The sequence below is a fragment of the Gopherus flavomarginatus genome, chromosome 1 (assembly GCF_025201925.1).
Source record: "Gopherus flavomarginatus isolate rGopFla2 chromosome 1, rGopFla2.mat.asm, whole genome shotgun sequence".
NCBI lineage: Eukaryota > Metazoa > Chordata > Testudines > Testudinidae > Gopherus > Gopherus flavomarginatus.
Window position 1 is genome coordinate 207417616 of NC_066617.1, and position 15453 is coordinate 207433068.

At 39.7% G+C, this 15453-nt stretch overlaps 1 protein-coding gene across 2 annotated transcripts in view; it reads right to left on the bottom strand.

Annotated features, from left to right (window-relative positions):
• Window positions 1–15453, bottom strand: part of DSCAM (DS cell adhesion molecule) — a 680512-nt gene that overhangs the window by 51034 nt on the left and 614025 nt on the right. For both annotated transcript variants that reach the window (XM_050933241.1, XM_050933240.1), the window contains exons 26-27: window positions 13787–14077; window positions 9243–9419 (exon numbers count right to left, since the gene is read on the bottom strand). In XM_050933241.1, the coding sequence (XP_050789198.1) occupies window positions 9243–9419; window positions 13787–14077 (468 nt within the window). The remainder of the gene's footprint in view (window positions 1–9242; window positions 9420–13786; window positions 14078–15453) is intronic.

Here is a 15453-nt window from a genome sequence, read left to right on the forward strand (position 1 = left end):
AAACAGGAGTAAAGGTCCATGTGGGTGCATGTTTGTGTGTTTCAAGCCACTAGTTTTTAATTTTTATTTTAAAACTTTCCACTGTAATCCCCTAAGAACTAAGTCTCACACTGAGACTCTACCACCTTGAAGTTTCTTTTGCCATAATGGTTCGCTGTATCTTCAGCCTGACTTTTTTGAGGGACTACATCTCCCAGATGGCAGTTGGGAACTGGAAGCAAGGACAAAGCAGTTCCCATGGGAGACCAGGCAAATGAAGGAGGGCTGTTCAGACAGATAGGAAAATGGGGTGCGTTGGGTCTTGTTCCTCCCAGGAGTCCCAATCCTATCTGACATCCAGTATTCAGAAACCGTTCCACCTGCCTCTCAGAAAAGTCCATGGTGGCTCTTTGAAATTAGCTAGATCCCCAGTTAATATACATCTCAGAAAGAGGAAGCTTTTTATGTTATTTATTATGAATATTTATTTACACGTTTTCCAATTTCCAATTTCTAAGATTATGGTTTTTTTCCTCCTCGAGATCCAAACTCAATTTGCCTCTGTAGCCTCCCTCACTTCCCCTCCTCCTGCTCCTTTTATCTGTTTATTCATTTGCTACTGATTATCTAAATTTTAGATTGTAAACTATCTGGGGCTGGGACTGACTTCATGTTATTTGTTTGTACATGTCTCCTACAATGGAGTGCTGATCACTGCTTGGAACTGCATAAATACCCTTTGCTGTTTATGTGTTCAGGTGCTCCTTGAGGAGGGAAAATTATAGGCATGAGTCCCATCAATGGCCCCAGTGCAAAGCCAGCAGTTATTTCAGGAACAATGGTAATGCCCGCCACCTCTGAGTACATCAGAGTCCTGATCGCTTCACAAACCTGTGCCATGACAATCCCCACAGCCGATTTGCCCGCTCCAGACTGGCTAGCCAGGGACCTGTAGCAGACTGGGATAGCCAGCTTCCAGATGGCTATAGCAACCTGCACCTGGACTCATGTATGACCTCCTCTACATGGGTATCCTGGCACCTGATGGTTGGGGTAAACTGATCACCAGCCTCCAGAAACATCTGCTTCTTCATGCAAAAGTTCTGGAGCCACTGCAGGTCATCCCAGATCCACATGATGATGTGATCTCACCAGTCTGTGTTTATGGCCCTGCTCCAGAAGCACCAATCTACATATGAGGAGTCTACAGCTAAGGCATGAACAGCATCAGCTAGGCTGTAACTGGCATGTGAGTGTCTCTCTCTGAGAGGTGTCTTCTGCAGGCCAAAAACTGACATTGAAATGTTCACCGGCATCTCGCATATGCTCTGCCTGATTCCTGAAATAGGACTGACAGCATATGGTGGAGAAGTTCTTCCACTAGGTTATGATCCATGCTGATGGCTCTGGCTCTTGGGAGTGTGCAGATACATAATGGCTCAGCTGGATATGTTGATGGGCAAAAACCACTCAAAACACTTCCAGCCTACTCCAGCTGGACAGACAGACAAGTTCTCCCACAACCCACTATGAACCAAGCCTGAAGTAGTGCTAGGAACTCTGGGATATCATGGTATATGCCCACAGAAGCTGAAGTTCTGACTCAGATCTGAGCAGGGAAGTATGGTTACACTAGCATGGTTGTGAAGCCCAGGTTTCAAATGCAATGTGGATGCTCAAGTGCAGGCTTGGAAACACTGAGTCTGCAGGTACAGGTCCCACAGACCCAAGCTTACAATGCTGTGTAGACATTCTCATAGGTACTACTGCAACTACTATTAAAATAAAGCCCTTTCTGGGTATCATTATCAACAGAGAGAACAGATAAAAGGGAACCCTTTGAAGGCTGGTCAACTCAAAGTCTCTCTTTCAATGTTGCCTTTTCTATTTGTTTGTAAAATGAATGTAATTATTTTTGTGGCATTTTTAACAAAACAAAGACTGATGTGCATCCCCCCACATCCAAAACATGAAGTAATTTAAAAACTGGTGAGTCCAGAGATCACAGGCAATCCCAGAACAACAAAGCAGTGTGCAGCTGCAACAAAGGGAAAGAAATGTGATAAGAAAACAAATTTCAAGTTTCAAGCTTTTAAGGAGTTGTTCTGTCAAATATTGGTCATGTGGAACCCTAAATTTACCTTTTCCTCCCTTGGCTCCTTGTTTGCAAATCTATCAGCATGTCCAGGATATTGGCAGAATTTGTCTTTATCTTCTCCCTGCCTCTGCTGAAATCTTTTACATTCCTTAATCACCTCTGGGGTCTACTGCATGTGTTGCAAGTTCTTCATACATGGTCTTTTAAATGTCACATCTGTAAACTTCCAAAGATGTAGGATACAATGGGCAAGCCATTCACATGTTCCAGGAGGCAGGAGCATATCACCACTAGCTTAATACCTCACACTTAATGGAGTTTTATTCAACTTTGACTATAATGCAAAACGGGCTCTCTTTGCTTTTAAAATCCTACAGGGATTTGCAATACCCTACATCTTGACACCAGCCACCTTATCCATCTACGCTGGGTTTTATACCTCACTCTGACTGAAGTATCTGAATGTTTGTTCTCCCCTTCTGCTCATTCCATTCTTTCAGTTTTAACCTTCTTTTTCCCTAGCGGGAAATGGAGAGGAGAGGGGTTTTTTTCACTTGAAATGCCCCATCTCATTTGAATCACTGTGCCACTGAGCCTCTCTCTCTCTCTTACATCAATGGGTTTTGCTGTTAACAGTTGATTGACAATTTATACAAATGGTGCTACATAATAACAAGAACAATATTTTTAAAATTATAAACCAAACTAAGGGCCTGCTTCTGCTTCCAGCTGAAATTGATGGTGGTTTTACGGACTTGGCAAGGTCTTTATGTAGAAAAGACAAGGGAAAATGAAGCCTATATTGCCTAGAAAATGCAGCCACTGATGCAAAGTAAGTTCTGATTTCTTGCAGCTCTCAATTGTGTTTCTTGGTGCTGACAAGTTACAGCAATATTTGGGATAATGGAGAGACCAGATCCAAATATTATCCACAACTCAGACTTAACAACATTGCTGTGATACATAAAAACTCTCCTCTACCCTGCAGGAAGCTTTAAATCAGCAACTTATAGTTCCTACAGTGAGACTACAGATAGCTGGAATGCTAGTTGAAACCAAGAAAAAGTTTTTTCATTAAATGTTTGCTCCTTTTTTTCATTGCAGCCTGTCCAATTGGCTCTAGAAAGCAAATACACTGTGAATCACCCAGTGCCACTTGTCTGGAATAAATGCAATGCAGCATCAATATGCCCACACGTGTATCCTTTCCCCTTGGTTTCAAGCAACTTCTTTCCAGATATTCTCAGCTGCTGCTCAGCTATATTGTGCTCCTCACTGTATCTGAAAAAAAAAATGGAGTGAGTTTATGTTGTCATCACCACAGATACGTGGTAGGGTATCCATATGCTGATTTAGCTGGCCTTAGAACATTTGTGTAAGGGAGCATCTCCTCACAATTTCACCCAGACTGCCAGAAGGAAACCTGCAGCACTATGCAATGGTACATACAACACTGAATGAGAAAATGCTGCAGTTTAACTGCAGCACCAATATTTAGCACAGCAATTGCCCAAGTTGGTCCATTGCCTCAGACAATAGCAGCAACATAATACATAAGGGCTATATGTGCCTTCCATGCTCTGCACAAAGCTTACACGTGCATGGCAGTGACTTACTGAATGAAAACTAACGTATCGAGACAACATAAAGGGTGACTCAAGGTCTGTGAATTTGGTAAAAAAAACACCTGTGCCAATTGCAATAAGACAACAATATGTTCAAAACATTAACTGAAGCAGAAATTCACACTCATTGGCATGCTAACTGTACATGCTAGAAAGGCTTCTGGTGCATGACTACATCAGGATGTGAAAAATGGGAAAATCCAGCCTCTGCGCTCACTTTTGCTCACTGGGATCTCATTAGTTATATTTCTTAACCCATTTGAGTTGACTGGGGAAATCAGAGCTGTACTGCAGTTTTAAATTGGGCTTTGCCACGTATCAGGTATCATTCTGTGCAGGTATTTCTTGCTTGGATTAAAGTGAGCTGAAATTCAAAGCAAAGGAGATACTGTTCTGGTAACAGTGGGGGCTAGGTTAATAGCAGAAAAAGAGTGAAAGTCCGCAGTTTCCTTGGTTCTACTATATATTGAGTTACTGAATCACTATATGACCTCAGGCATCACTTGACCTCCTTGTGCCTCAGCCAATATGGCTGAAAAATTGGGTAAACAACTGGTTAAAAACCAAGTAGTGTCTCTGTACAGAGAGTTCTTGAATAAATAAATAATACATCATGCAACACTGGAGGAAGACAATTTTTAGCGGTCTCCACATTTTAAACCAATCATTAAAATGCTTTAGAAGGAAGAGAATACTGGGTAGGTTGCTTAATTTGCCTGGGTAGAACTGAAGCCATAACCCCATTCTAGATCATAACCGTAACCCCAAATATAGATCATGGAAAGAATGCTCTTACGAAAAATGCACTGCAAGTGACATCAATCTATGAAAAAGATGTTGGGGCAATGGTGGATAATCAGGTGAGCATGAACTCCCATTGTGGCACTGTGGCCAAAAGAGCTAATGAGACCCTGTGATGCACAAAGAGGGGAATCTCAAGTAGGAGTAGAGGGGTTATTTTACCTTTGCATTTGGCCCTGGTGCTACTGCTGCTGGAATAACGTGAACAGTTCTGGTAGAGGTTGATACGTTGGACAGAGTTCAGAGAAGATGCACAAGAATGGTTAGACCATTAGAAAACATGCCTTATAGTGTCAGACTCAAAGAGCTCAATCTGTGTAACTGAACAAAGAGAAAGTTAAGGGGTAGATTGATTATAGTCTATAAGTAGCTACATGGAGAACTAATATTATGAATGAGTTCTTCAATCTACCAGAAAAAGGTACATCATTATCCAATGGCTGAAACTGGATGCTAGACTAGAAATTTTTGACAATGAGGATAATTTAATGTTACAACAGTTTACCAAGGTTTGTGGTGGATTCTCCATTCCTGGCTATTTTAAAATTAAGACTGGATGTTTTTCTAAAAGACCTGCTCTAGGAATCATTTTGAGGATTTTCTATGTCCTGTGTTATACAGGAAGTCAGACACTAAATGATCACAGTGGTCCCTTCTCCCTCAGTTGTGTATCTTCATGAAGATACACACACCATGCAATAATGTTCACACTTCCTAAAAAATATTTTAAAAGCCTTTATTCAGAGAAAACAATTTCAGAATTATATTAAATGTAAATGTAAATAATGTCAGTGAAAAGTGAGTCAGTGATGGCTTTAGGATTATAATGATTCAATAAATATTTCTTTTCTGTAACTGGATAAAAGCCAGATGATGTCTTCATATCATATGATGAAATACTTTCCATTGTGACAGGAACTCAGGAAGATGTTAAACAGCATCTACTAAAGTTAGATATTTTTAAATCAGCTGTTCCAAACTACTTGGATCCAACAGTTTTAAGAGAGCTGGCCAATGAGCTCTCTGGACCATTAATGTTGATTTTTAATAAGTCTTGGAACACTAGGAAAGTTTCGGATGACAGATAAAAGCTAATTCTCTGCCAAAATTTTAAAAGGGTACCTGGGACAAACCAAGTAAATATAGGCCTGGGCAAAATAATGAAATGGCTGATACTGGACTTGATTAGTAAGGAGGATAATATAATTAATGGCAATCAACGTGGGTTTATGGAAAACAGAGCCTGTCAAACTAACTTGAAATCTTTCATTGATGAGATTATAAATTGGGCTGATAATGGTAATGGTGTTGATGTAATATACTTAGACTTCTATATGGCATTTGATGTGGTACCACACAACATTTTGAATAAGAAACTAGAATGAGACAAAAAACAGTGTAGCACACATTAAATGGATTTAAAACTGCCTTACTGATAGTACTCAAACTTTAGCTGTAAGAAATATTTTGACATTTGTTTTGATCCTGAAATGGGATGAAAAGTCAAAATATCAACTTCTATTCAGGAATGAAAAGTTTAGATTCAGACATGTCAAAACAGGGGTGTTTCTAGTGGGGTCCTGCAAGGACCAGCTCTTGGCCCTATACTATTTAATAATTTTTATCAATGACATGGAAGAAAACATAAAATTTTTCCTGATAAAGTCTGCAGAAGACACAAAAATTGAGGAAGTGATAAATAATGAAAAGGACAGGTCACTGATACCAACTGGATCAGTTGGTAAGCTGGAGGCAAGCAAACAATATATTTTTCAATACAATGAAATGTAAGATCAGACATCTAGGAACAAAGACTGCAGGTTCTATTTACAGGATGGGGGACTCTATCCTGGGAAGCAGTGACTCTGAAAAAGATTTGGGGCTCATGTTGGATAATTAGAATAACATGAGCTCCCAGTGTGATGCTGTGGCCAAACAGGCTGATGCAATCTTTGGTTGTATGAACAGAGGAATATTTAGTAAGAGTGAAGCGGTTATATTACTTTAAGGACTGGCTTTTTGAAGGGTGGTCCGGGGCTTTGGTGGCACTTCAGCCATGGGAGGGTCTGCTCCGGGTCTTCCACGGCACCAAAGGACCCCCCACTGCCGAAATGCTGCTGAAGACCCCTGGAGCAAACCCCCAGCTTTCGAAATGCTGCCGAAGCCCCGGACTGCCGCTGGGTAAGTAATAAATAAATAAATAAATAAAAAGGCACCTAAGGCACGGGGCCCTAGCATGGGGCCCTCTTAGGTACAGGGCCCGATTCGGGGGAATTGGGCGAATCGGCCTAAAGCTGGCCCGGATTACTTCTGTATTTGGCACTGGTGTGACTACTACTGGAATACTGTGTCCTGTTCTGATGTCCCCTATTGAAAAAGGATGTTGTAAAACTGGAAAGTGTTCAGAGAAGAACCACAAATAATTCTTCTCGGAGTTGGAATAATTTAATAAATTAGAAGAACTTTAGGGTGAGTTTCACACTCTGTACAGTTTGACAGAATGGGGTCTTGAATGTCTTGATAGTGCATTACATGGGCATGTGTAAAGTCCCCATGTAATGTTCCAAAGCAGGTTTTCATGAGAATAGGTTGTCAGGATGCTGAGTATTGTTTTGCAGCATTCTGTGTGTATGGAAAACATGCCTTATATCAAAAGACTCAAGGTGCTCTATCTATCTAGTTTATGAAAGAGAAAGTTAAGGGGTGAGTTGATTAGAGTCTACCTTCACGTGGAATAGAAACTTGATAATAGAGGGCTCTTCAATGTAGCAGACAAAGATACCATGAGATCCAGTGGCTGGAGGTTGAAGCTAGACAAATTCAGACAAATTCAGGAAAAAGGTGCACATTTTTCACGAGGATAATTTACTATTGGAACAATTTACGAAGGGCTGTGGTAGATTCTCCATCACTGGCAATTTTAAAATCAATGTTTAGAAGTCTTTCTAAAATATAGGCTCTAGTTATGCTTTAACAGGAATTAATGCAGGGAAGTTCTATGGCGTGTGTTATGCAGCATGTCACAGTAGATGATCACAATGGTTCCTTCTGGTTTTATAATCTATGAATCTATGAAAACTCAAATTAATTATCAGGGTATAATTACTCTGGATGTGCATAATAATAATGCTTTTCACCCAATGATCGCAAAGCACTTTACATCATTAAAGGATTGAGTCTCACAATATCTCTGAGAAGTAGGTAAGTATCACTATCCCCATTTTTATGATGAGGAAAATTGAGGAGCAGAGAGACAAAGCGTGACATGACTAAAGTCACACAGGAAACCTACTGAAGAGCAGGAAACAGAATCCAGGTCACCTGACTCCCTGTACTGTGCTTTAAATACAAGATCACTCCTCCTCTGTGACCTACACATCTGTCAGTTCTAACGGCCCTGCATCAACACACACGCAGGTGTCACTACAGCAAGGCAAGAAGCAACCTGAAGAAGAGGAGGATGGATACTAATATTGGGAGGAAGATGAACAGGGATTTCCACATGTTATCCTGCAAAATCTATGGTTGGCCCTAGTTTTAATCATCAAGATCACATGTTGTGTGAAATATCTATGACTAATTTTCTTTCATGCAGTACTTGGAAATAAACTCATTTTAAGGATTACAAATATTTTTGTTATTATGTAGTGCAGGCTCTGAAAGGCTTTTAACAAAATAATTTCAGTAAGCCTTGATGTCTATTCTCCACGCTTCACAAACACAGCCAAGTCATGAGGCACACAGGGCAGGGTGCAGATATGGTACTCTGCCCCCATTGCAATTAGTGGTGATGGAGTGATAAGTGCATTCATCAGAAGAAACAATGAAATTGCATTAATTCATAGCTAGGATACCTATGTCAAGTGCAGACACTTATGTATGAATACGGTAATGATTAGAGAAAGGGACAGCTCAACAACAAAGAAAACGAGATATAATAGGAGAGCAGAGTTAAATAGACAGTATAAAACTTTTTCCATTTGAAGCGAACAATGAAGTATGCTATTATTAAACGTCTCCTGCTATAATATAGTACATTATACAATATAATTAATGTCCATCCCAATAAGCAATATGCAATCATATCTTTTGCAAATATATATGAGCAAGTCAGAGAATTTATGGGCATGTTTTTCTAGCTCATTGATATCTGGTTACTGCATCAGAATTATCCTAGATGCGTAGCTTATGTTTTCTTGAAAAGTGGATTTCCCTCTCTCCCAAAGAACAACCAATATGATCTTTCAAAGAAATTGGAACTAAGGGTTGCTGAAATTCTTTAAAAAATAAATAAATTAATGGATACATGATTTTTTCCCCCCAGATAAAATAATCACTTTGCTTCTGACGAAGTGGGTATTCACCCATGAAAGCTCATGCTCCAAAATGTCTGTTAGTCTATAAGGTGCCACAGGATTCTTTGCTGCTTTTACAGATCCAGACTAATACGGCTACCCCTCTGATACTTAACACTTTGCTTATGGAGATGAGAGACTTATTTTTCAAAAAGTTATTTCTTTACAATATTCATTTCTGTAAAAAAATATTTTTTTAAAGACAAATCACCTGTATTACTATAGTTACTAACTTAATATCACAGGAAAATGACACTTTATGTAGAAAAATATCTTTGGTACACCATATAAAGTCTCGCAAGCTTTTCTCTTCACAGCCCCATTTATATATTCACGCTAGGTGACTAGGAGTATGTGGAATAAATGCCAGATGTCTTCTCTTACCTCTGAGTCTCTTCAGTCTCTGCTCCCTCCTCCTCCTTCGCACAATCAGCAGAAGCACAAAAAGCAGCAAGACCCCCACCAAGATACAGGAAATGGTCACCAGCATCTTTAGCCCTTCGTTGGTCGCCAGACCTTCCTCACTTTGGACAACTGATTTAATGAGTGGAGGGATTGTACCTGGAAACAGTGTCATGACATTAGATGCCTATTAATGAAGAGAAAAGGTTGAGTTTTCATAGAAACTGTACTGTATCTTCCAAGGGCATACAAGCCATTAAGAGGGTTTTGTCATGTTCAACATAGTATTACCTTCACACATGACATGTTTAACCATTACAAAGAAACTGCAGATCTAAAGTCTAACCTATTTGTTTCATTCTTTACTATGGGAAATTAGTATTTGTGTAACAGATTTACATCATTTATCAGGTATTCCTTTAAAAAGGAACTTACATCCACTGCTATGTACACCAAATGGGCCCTTTAAACAGAAACTTTCTTGTATCAGGTGTATAAGTGGGCAGCACTGCATTGATCTTGAGTTCAGATAACCTACCTGCTGCTAATTCTGAAGCTGATAAAGACTTTCTGAGATTTAGCTCATGGAAGAAATAGGACAACAAGGATATGAGGAAATCATGAGATTTTAAAAGTGGAATAGGGGAAGTAATTTATAAAGCACAGCCATTATAAGAGTCAGGCAACTTGGTCTTTTCATTTTGGGATGCATTTGCATTTTCAGCATCATTACTTGACATATGGTCTGTAATACTTCACCCTTGGTTTTCTTTTCAGGGATATAAGCAGCATGCAGCACTTTCTAAAGAAAGCTGTTTAATCATAAGAAGGTTCTCATTCACTTCCTGATTGCTAGTAACCTGCTGTATGCATCCACAAATGGGGCTATAAAATGTAGATTTGTGTGGAACATGAGTAGAAATATGTAAGTATTGTGAACTCTGATGACTGCAGATGGATGCTATTTAATTTTAACCAGCTACTGAAGCGTAAAACTGGCTATCTGCTTGCTGAATGGATAGGAGGTTAGGATTTAAAAACAGATACATTCTCTTTTACATCTTAACTGCTGTATTGTGTCATATGGCTGTCTCTCATTAAGTAGCATACAAAATCATAGAAGTATTATGATGTGATGCAATGTAAGTGCCATAATTACAGATCAAATGTAAAGATCTACACCCTTTTTGAGCTACTTGTTTTGAACATAATAAGCACAGTGATATCCTGAAGGACTTTGGGTAAGCACAGGATGTGCCAATATCCAAGGTTATCTCAGATACTTCAGCACATTTATTTTCATACAGTAGCATTTTTCATACACATTGTGTAGGGTTTTTTCCCCTTTGCTGAGCTACAGTGTTCACGTTATACCAGAAATAGTGTGGTTTAATAGGAAACCAAGAATAATAACAGCTTTATAGAGTAAAGCATGAAAACACATTTACACAGAACTAACAGAAATGGTTAGCTAAAGGAACGATGGAGAGAATGATCAGCTAAAGATATGGAAAGAGCTGCAAACTAATGAAGGGCAAACTAATCTCTGCAAAGTAATCATCCCAAATTCTCCCACATACTAATGACTAAAATTTGCCTTCACTTACAGTTACACATACCCTTTGGCTAAGGAGAGAGTTAGGCTCAGTAGTATCTAAAAACATGTCTTTCAAGATGCTATATTTTGACTTAAGTGGTATTAAAATAGTGTCCTAACTTTAAATTAAAACCTCAGTTTTTAGGTAAATACATTAAATGTTCTATAGCTATTCTAAATAAAGTGCAAACCTGGTACATTATAGATGAGCACTGCTAGTTTAATACAATATGTACCACAAGTTTAATAGAACTATATATGCTTCACACAATCAGCGGATGATGTTTAGTGTGTGAAATTAGTGCTGAGCGAAAACCAAAATTTCCATCTCATGGCAATTTCTGATATTTCAACATTTGTTTTCATCCCAAATTGCCATTAAAAGTTAAAATATCAAAACCTTTCATAGAACAAAAAATTATAAATAATTTCAGCTTGCAAATGTTTTGTTTTGGATCAGTTCAACATTCATCTGCATCTGCCAGAGCTGCTGTGGTGCCTCATAGGAGCTGTACTTTGGGTGCCTCATGACCCCATTTATCCCTATGGGCCAGCCTCCCCAGTCAGCCTACATATCCCATGATACACTCTGGACCTTGTACTCCAGAATGTCTTATTCACTGCATTCCAGCTATTTTTGGCTGTTGGATGGGCCTTTGTGGGCCTAGTCAACTAGTGTAGTTCAGAGCTGCTACTGAACTCTTCTAATTTATTCCAGGATTAGAACTGAACCAGCCTTAGAATTAGAGATGCAAAACTGGCTCCTTTGTAGTCCCCCATGCCATCCCCGCTCCTATACTCAGTGGAGACTTACAGCTAAGAATCCAAACCTAAGTATTTTGGTTTGAATGTAATTGAAACGCAAGCAAAAATAGAAGGGACACAAAATTCTGCAAACTGAAACCACTGGGAAAGGTTAGCTGACGTGTGGGAACTGAAATCAAAGAATTTCACAGAGCTCTAATACGAATGCTCTAGCCTTTCAGACTAACTGGCTGTACACAGAGCTTTACGTTTTAGGGCATTTAACCTAACACTTATTAGCTGTTCCAAACTGAATGCAAACCAAACAACTGAAAAGATGTGCAATTCAGAACTTTCTGCTAACTTTCTGAAGGGTTTACCCAAATTCTACTATCGCTAACAAGCACTCGTCTGTAGCACTTTACATTTTAAAACCCCAGTACAATAATCCCTAAAACAACTTACAGTACATAAATTCAGAAGTATTATTATTTCCTTTCTACTGGTAGGGAAATTGAAACAAAGACCAGTTAAATGACTTGTCCTAGGTTACACAATGAGTCCAAAAGGTCAGGATCAGCACTCATGAATGGAACTGGTTGGAAATTTCACATCTGAATGATTTTCTAATAGAAAATTCACCTTCTGCAAAATCAAAATTTTCCTCAGGAATATTTAAATTTTGCCAGAATATTTTGAGTTTCCATTGGAAAATTGCCTCCAGCTCTGTGGCTCCCCCCTATCTTGGCAGCCCACCAGAGAGCAGTTAGGGAGCAAGAGGACAGAGGGAGTATATTTCATTTTGGCAACACTGAAAAACATCCCTGCTGCAGGAATGTTTTGGTGTTTCTACAACAAATTATTTCAGAATTTCATGGTTTTTGTCTCAATCGGAGATGAAAAAAATCCTTTCATATAAATAAAATTCTGTTTCCCATTCTGCTCTACAAACTCCTCTGATTCCCAGTTATGTGCTCATTTTTCTAGATCAAACTTTCTTTCTCTAAGGCTGACTGTAGCCACTTTGACTGTAGAGCTTCACTACCAAAGCACTGTTATCAAACGGGATAATCAGTGTCAGAAATGTCTGCTGCTCTTTGTGAGATTTTCCAGTTGACCAGAGGCAGTACCCCATTGAAATAGAAATACTTTTACAGTTTTATTGTCTTCTTATTGCAGATTCCATATCGTAGCACACAAAGTTAAATGGCACTTAGATAACATTATGTGAAATTAAATTATTTACCGTCTACTGACCAAAAAGCATGTGAGCTGCCTTTTGGAAACAGTTTTTCATAAGAATTTAGTGGCTAACTGCTCTAGTTCTTTTATTATACACTCTGGTCTGTGCCTTTCACAACATCCCAACCTAATGTGCAGCTTAAAACAGCAGATCCAGCCATGCAGTAATTATTGTGCTTGGCTTTTTTAAATGTCAGGAAAAGGCAGAAAAACTGTGTGTGAAAGGATCGAGAAGGAGCAGACAGAAGGGTCTAAGTAAAACACTAAGAAGTCAGCTGATGGTACTTGAGTTATAGCCAGCACTGATTGTATAACACAGTAAGGAAACCTCCTGCACCAAAATAACTTACTGCACTCAAAAAGGACTAGTTTTAACTATTAGTCCTGCACTCTGAGTTGTTCAGACTCAGACTTAGTGGGTTTGGAGTTCTGTCACAAAGAAGCTCCAGGGAATGACACTGCAGCCAATCACACTCTTTCTGGTGATGGTTACAGGCACCAGTCATAAAAAAAAGATCAAAATGACTCTTGGATGGAAGAGAAACATTAGATATTACACAAAAACTGCATCTAAACCGGTGGTTCTCAACTTATTTATCATTGTGGGCCATATATGTGACCCACAATATGTTACCTGGGCCACAGAGGCTGGGTGACAGGGCAGTGGCAGCCTGGACCCTGACCCCAGATCCCCACTGTGCCTGGGCCATCCCTTCCTCTTTGCCTGATCCCGGATCCCCAGAGCTTGTGGGACTGGGCGGCTGCCCCACCCCGACCCCGGACCCCTGGAGCTTGTGGGGCTGGGTGGCTGCTCCACCGCAACCCCAGAGCTTGCGGGGCCAGGCGGCTGCCCCACCCTGGACCTCTGGAGTTTGCGGGGCCTGGGTGGCCGCAGGTTGAGAACCACTGAGCTAAACCAAATACATTAAATTAATGCACTTACTGCCATCATAGTTGAGTGTGGCAAATTTGGCCTGTTTCTCTGCACAGCCTGCACTGTTGCACACTCTCATTTGCAGTTCATACCAAGTTGATTCCTGGAGGTCATATAGTATGTAGGACTTAGAAAGTGATGTCCGCTGAGCAGTTGTCCATACTGTGGTCCGAAATGGCCGGTACTCCAGGGTAAAGGAGGTGATTGGACAACCACCATCATTCCAGCCAATAAGGTTCAATCGTACTCGAGTGGTGTTAATACTGGCAAAGAGTTCTTGTTCTTTGGAAAACTGTGGCTCTAAGAGAAAGTATATTTTATGTGAAATACTTAAAATAAATAAAAATAAATAAGGAATAATTGACAGGACAGTCCTGCCTTTTTCATAAATCATTCTCAAATTTTTCTCCCTGTTTTAAAATGTTTCTTTTTTCAGAGACCCAGATTTTTAAACCCAGAAATAATGTGCATGCACTTCTGTGTGAACTGGACTTGCACAAGTCAGTTTGAACTTCTGCACAAGTCAGTTTGAAAATCTACAACCAACATTTCAGAATGTTATTCACTGCTGCCCATACAAAAACCAAATATATAGAAAACTAAGTGAAAGTGTCATAGAAAGGCAGGTAAACTTGGAAAAAAATTCTACATTAGTGAATTGCCCTTTAGGGCTATATTCTTCCTTTGAAGTAGAACTGATCAAAAAATTTCAGGCATAAATTTTGAGGTATAAGGGGTTTTGTCAAAATCAAAAGATTTTGTGGTAAAATGTTAATTTTGATATAATTTTCTGTTTTTGTGATGGGAAAACTCAAAGCAAAAGCATCAAAATATTGACATTTTGAAATGAAACACTGTTTTGTTCAAAAATGTCTAAATGTTTTGTTTTGAAGTTTCTGAATCTAAACTTTTCATTCCTGAAAAACAGCTGATATTTTGACTTTTCATCCCATTTCAAGATCAAAACAAATGTCAAAAATACTAGAATTTCCCATGCTACAGAAATTCTGTTTTTTGAATAGATCTACTTTGAAGCATATGGGCAAGTCCCATTAATAGTAGAGGGAACAGACTGTATATCTTTAAATTAACAAAAAAGGACAAAAAAGGACAGCTATGCTAAAAACTTCAGATTCAGAGGTAAAATTTACCAAATCATTTTGGGACCAGTTAAATTAAGAAAGAGAAGCAGCTAAGGTGCACATAAGGGCTTGTACACCTAACCTAGTCTGTACTGATAAAGACGTAGCTGAAAATGTTTTCAAAGAGACAAGGTAGCTGAGGTAATGTACCCCTTCTGCTTAACAATCTATCCCAACTTGTATTTAGTTCAGAAAATCTGCTTCCTTTCCCAGATCTTGAAAGCTTGTACCTTCCACCAACAGAAATGCTGCCGAATTTCTGCGGCATTTTGGCAGCAATGCCTCTTGATGACGTCTCTTGTCGGCGGCAAGTGGCGTCATCGAGAGGCGTCGCCGCTGAATTTCTGTGGCGTTTCGGCGGCAACGCCACCTCTCAATGACGCCACTTGCCACTGACAAGTGACGTCATTGAGAGGCATCGCCGCCGAAATGCCACAGAAATTCAGCAGCATTTCGGCAGATGCTCCACCACCGGCCAGGATGTGGGCGTATTTAGATGCCCCCATGGGTGCCATGGCGCCCGCAGGCACTGCG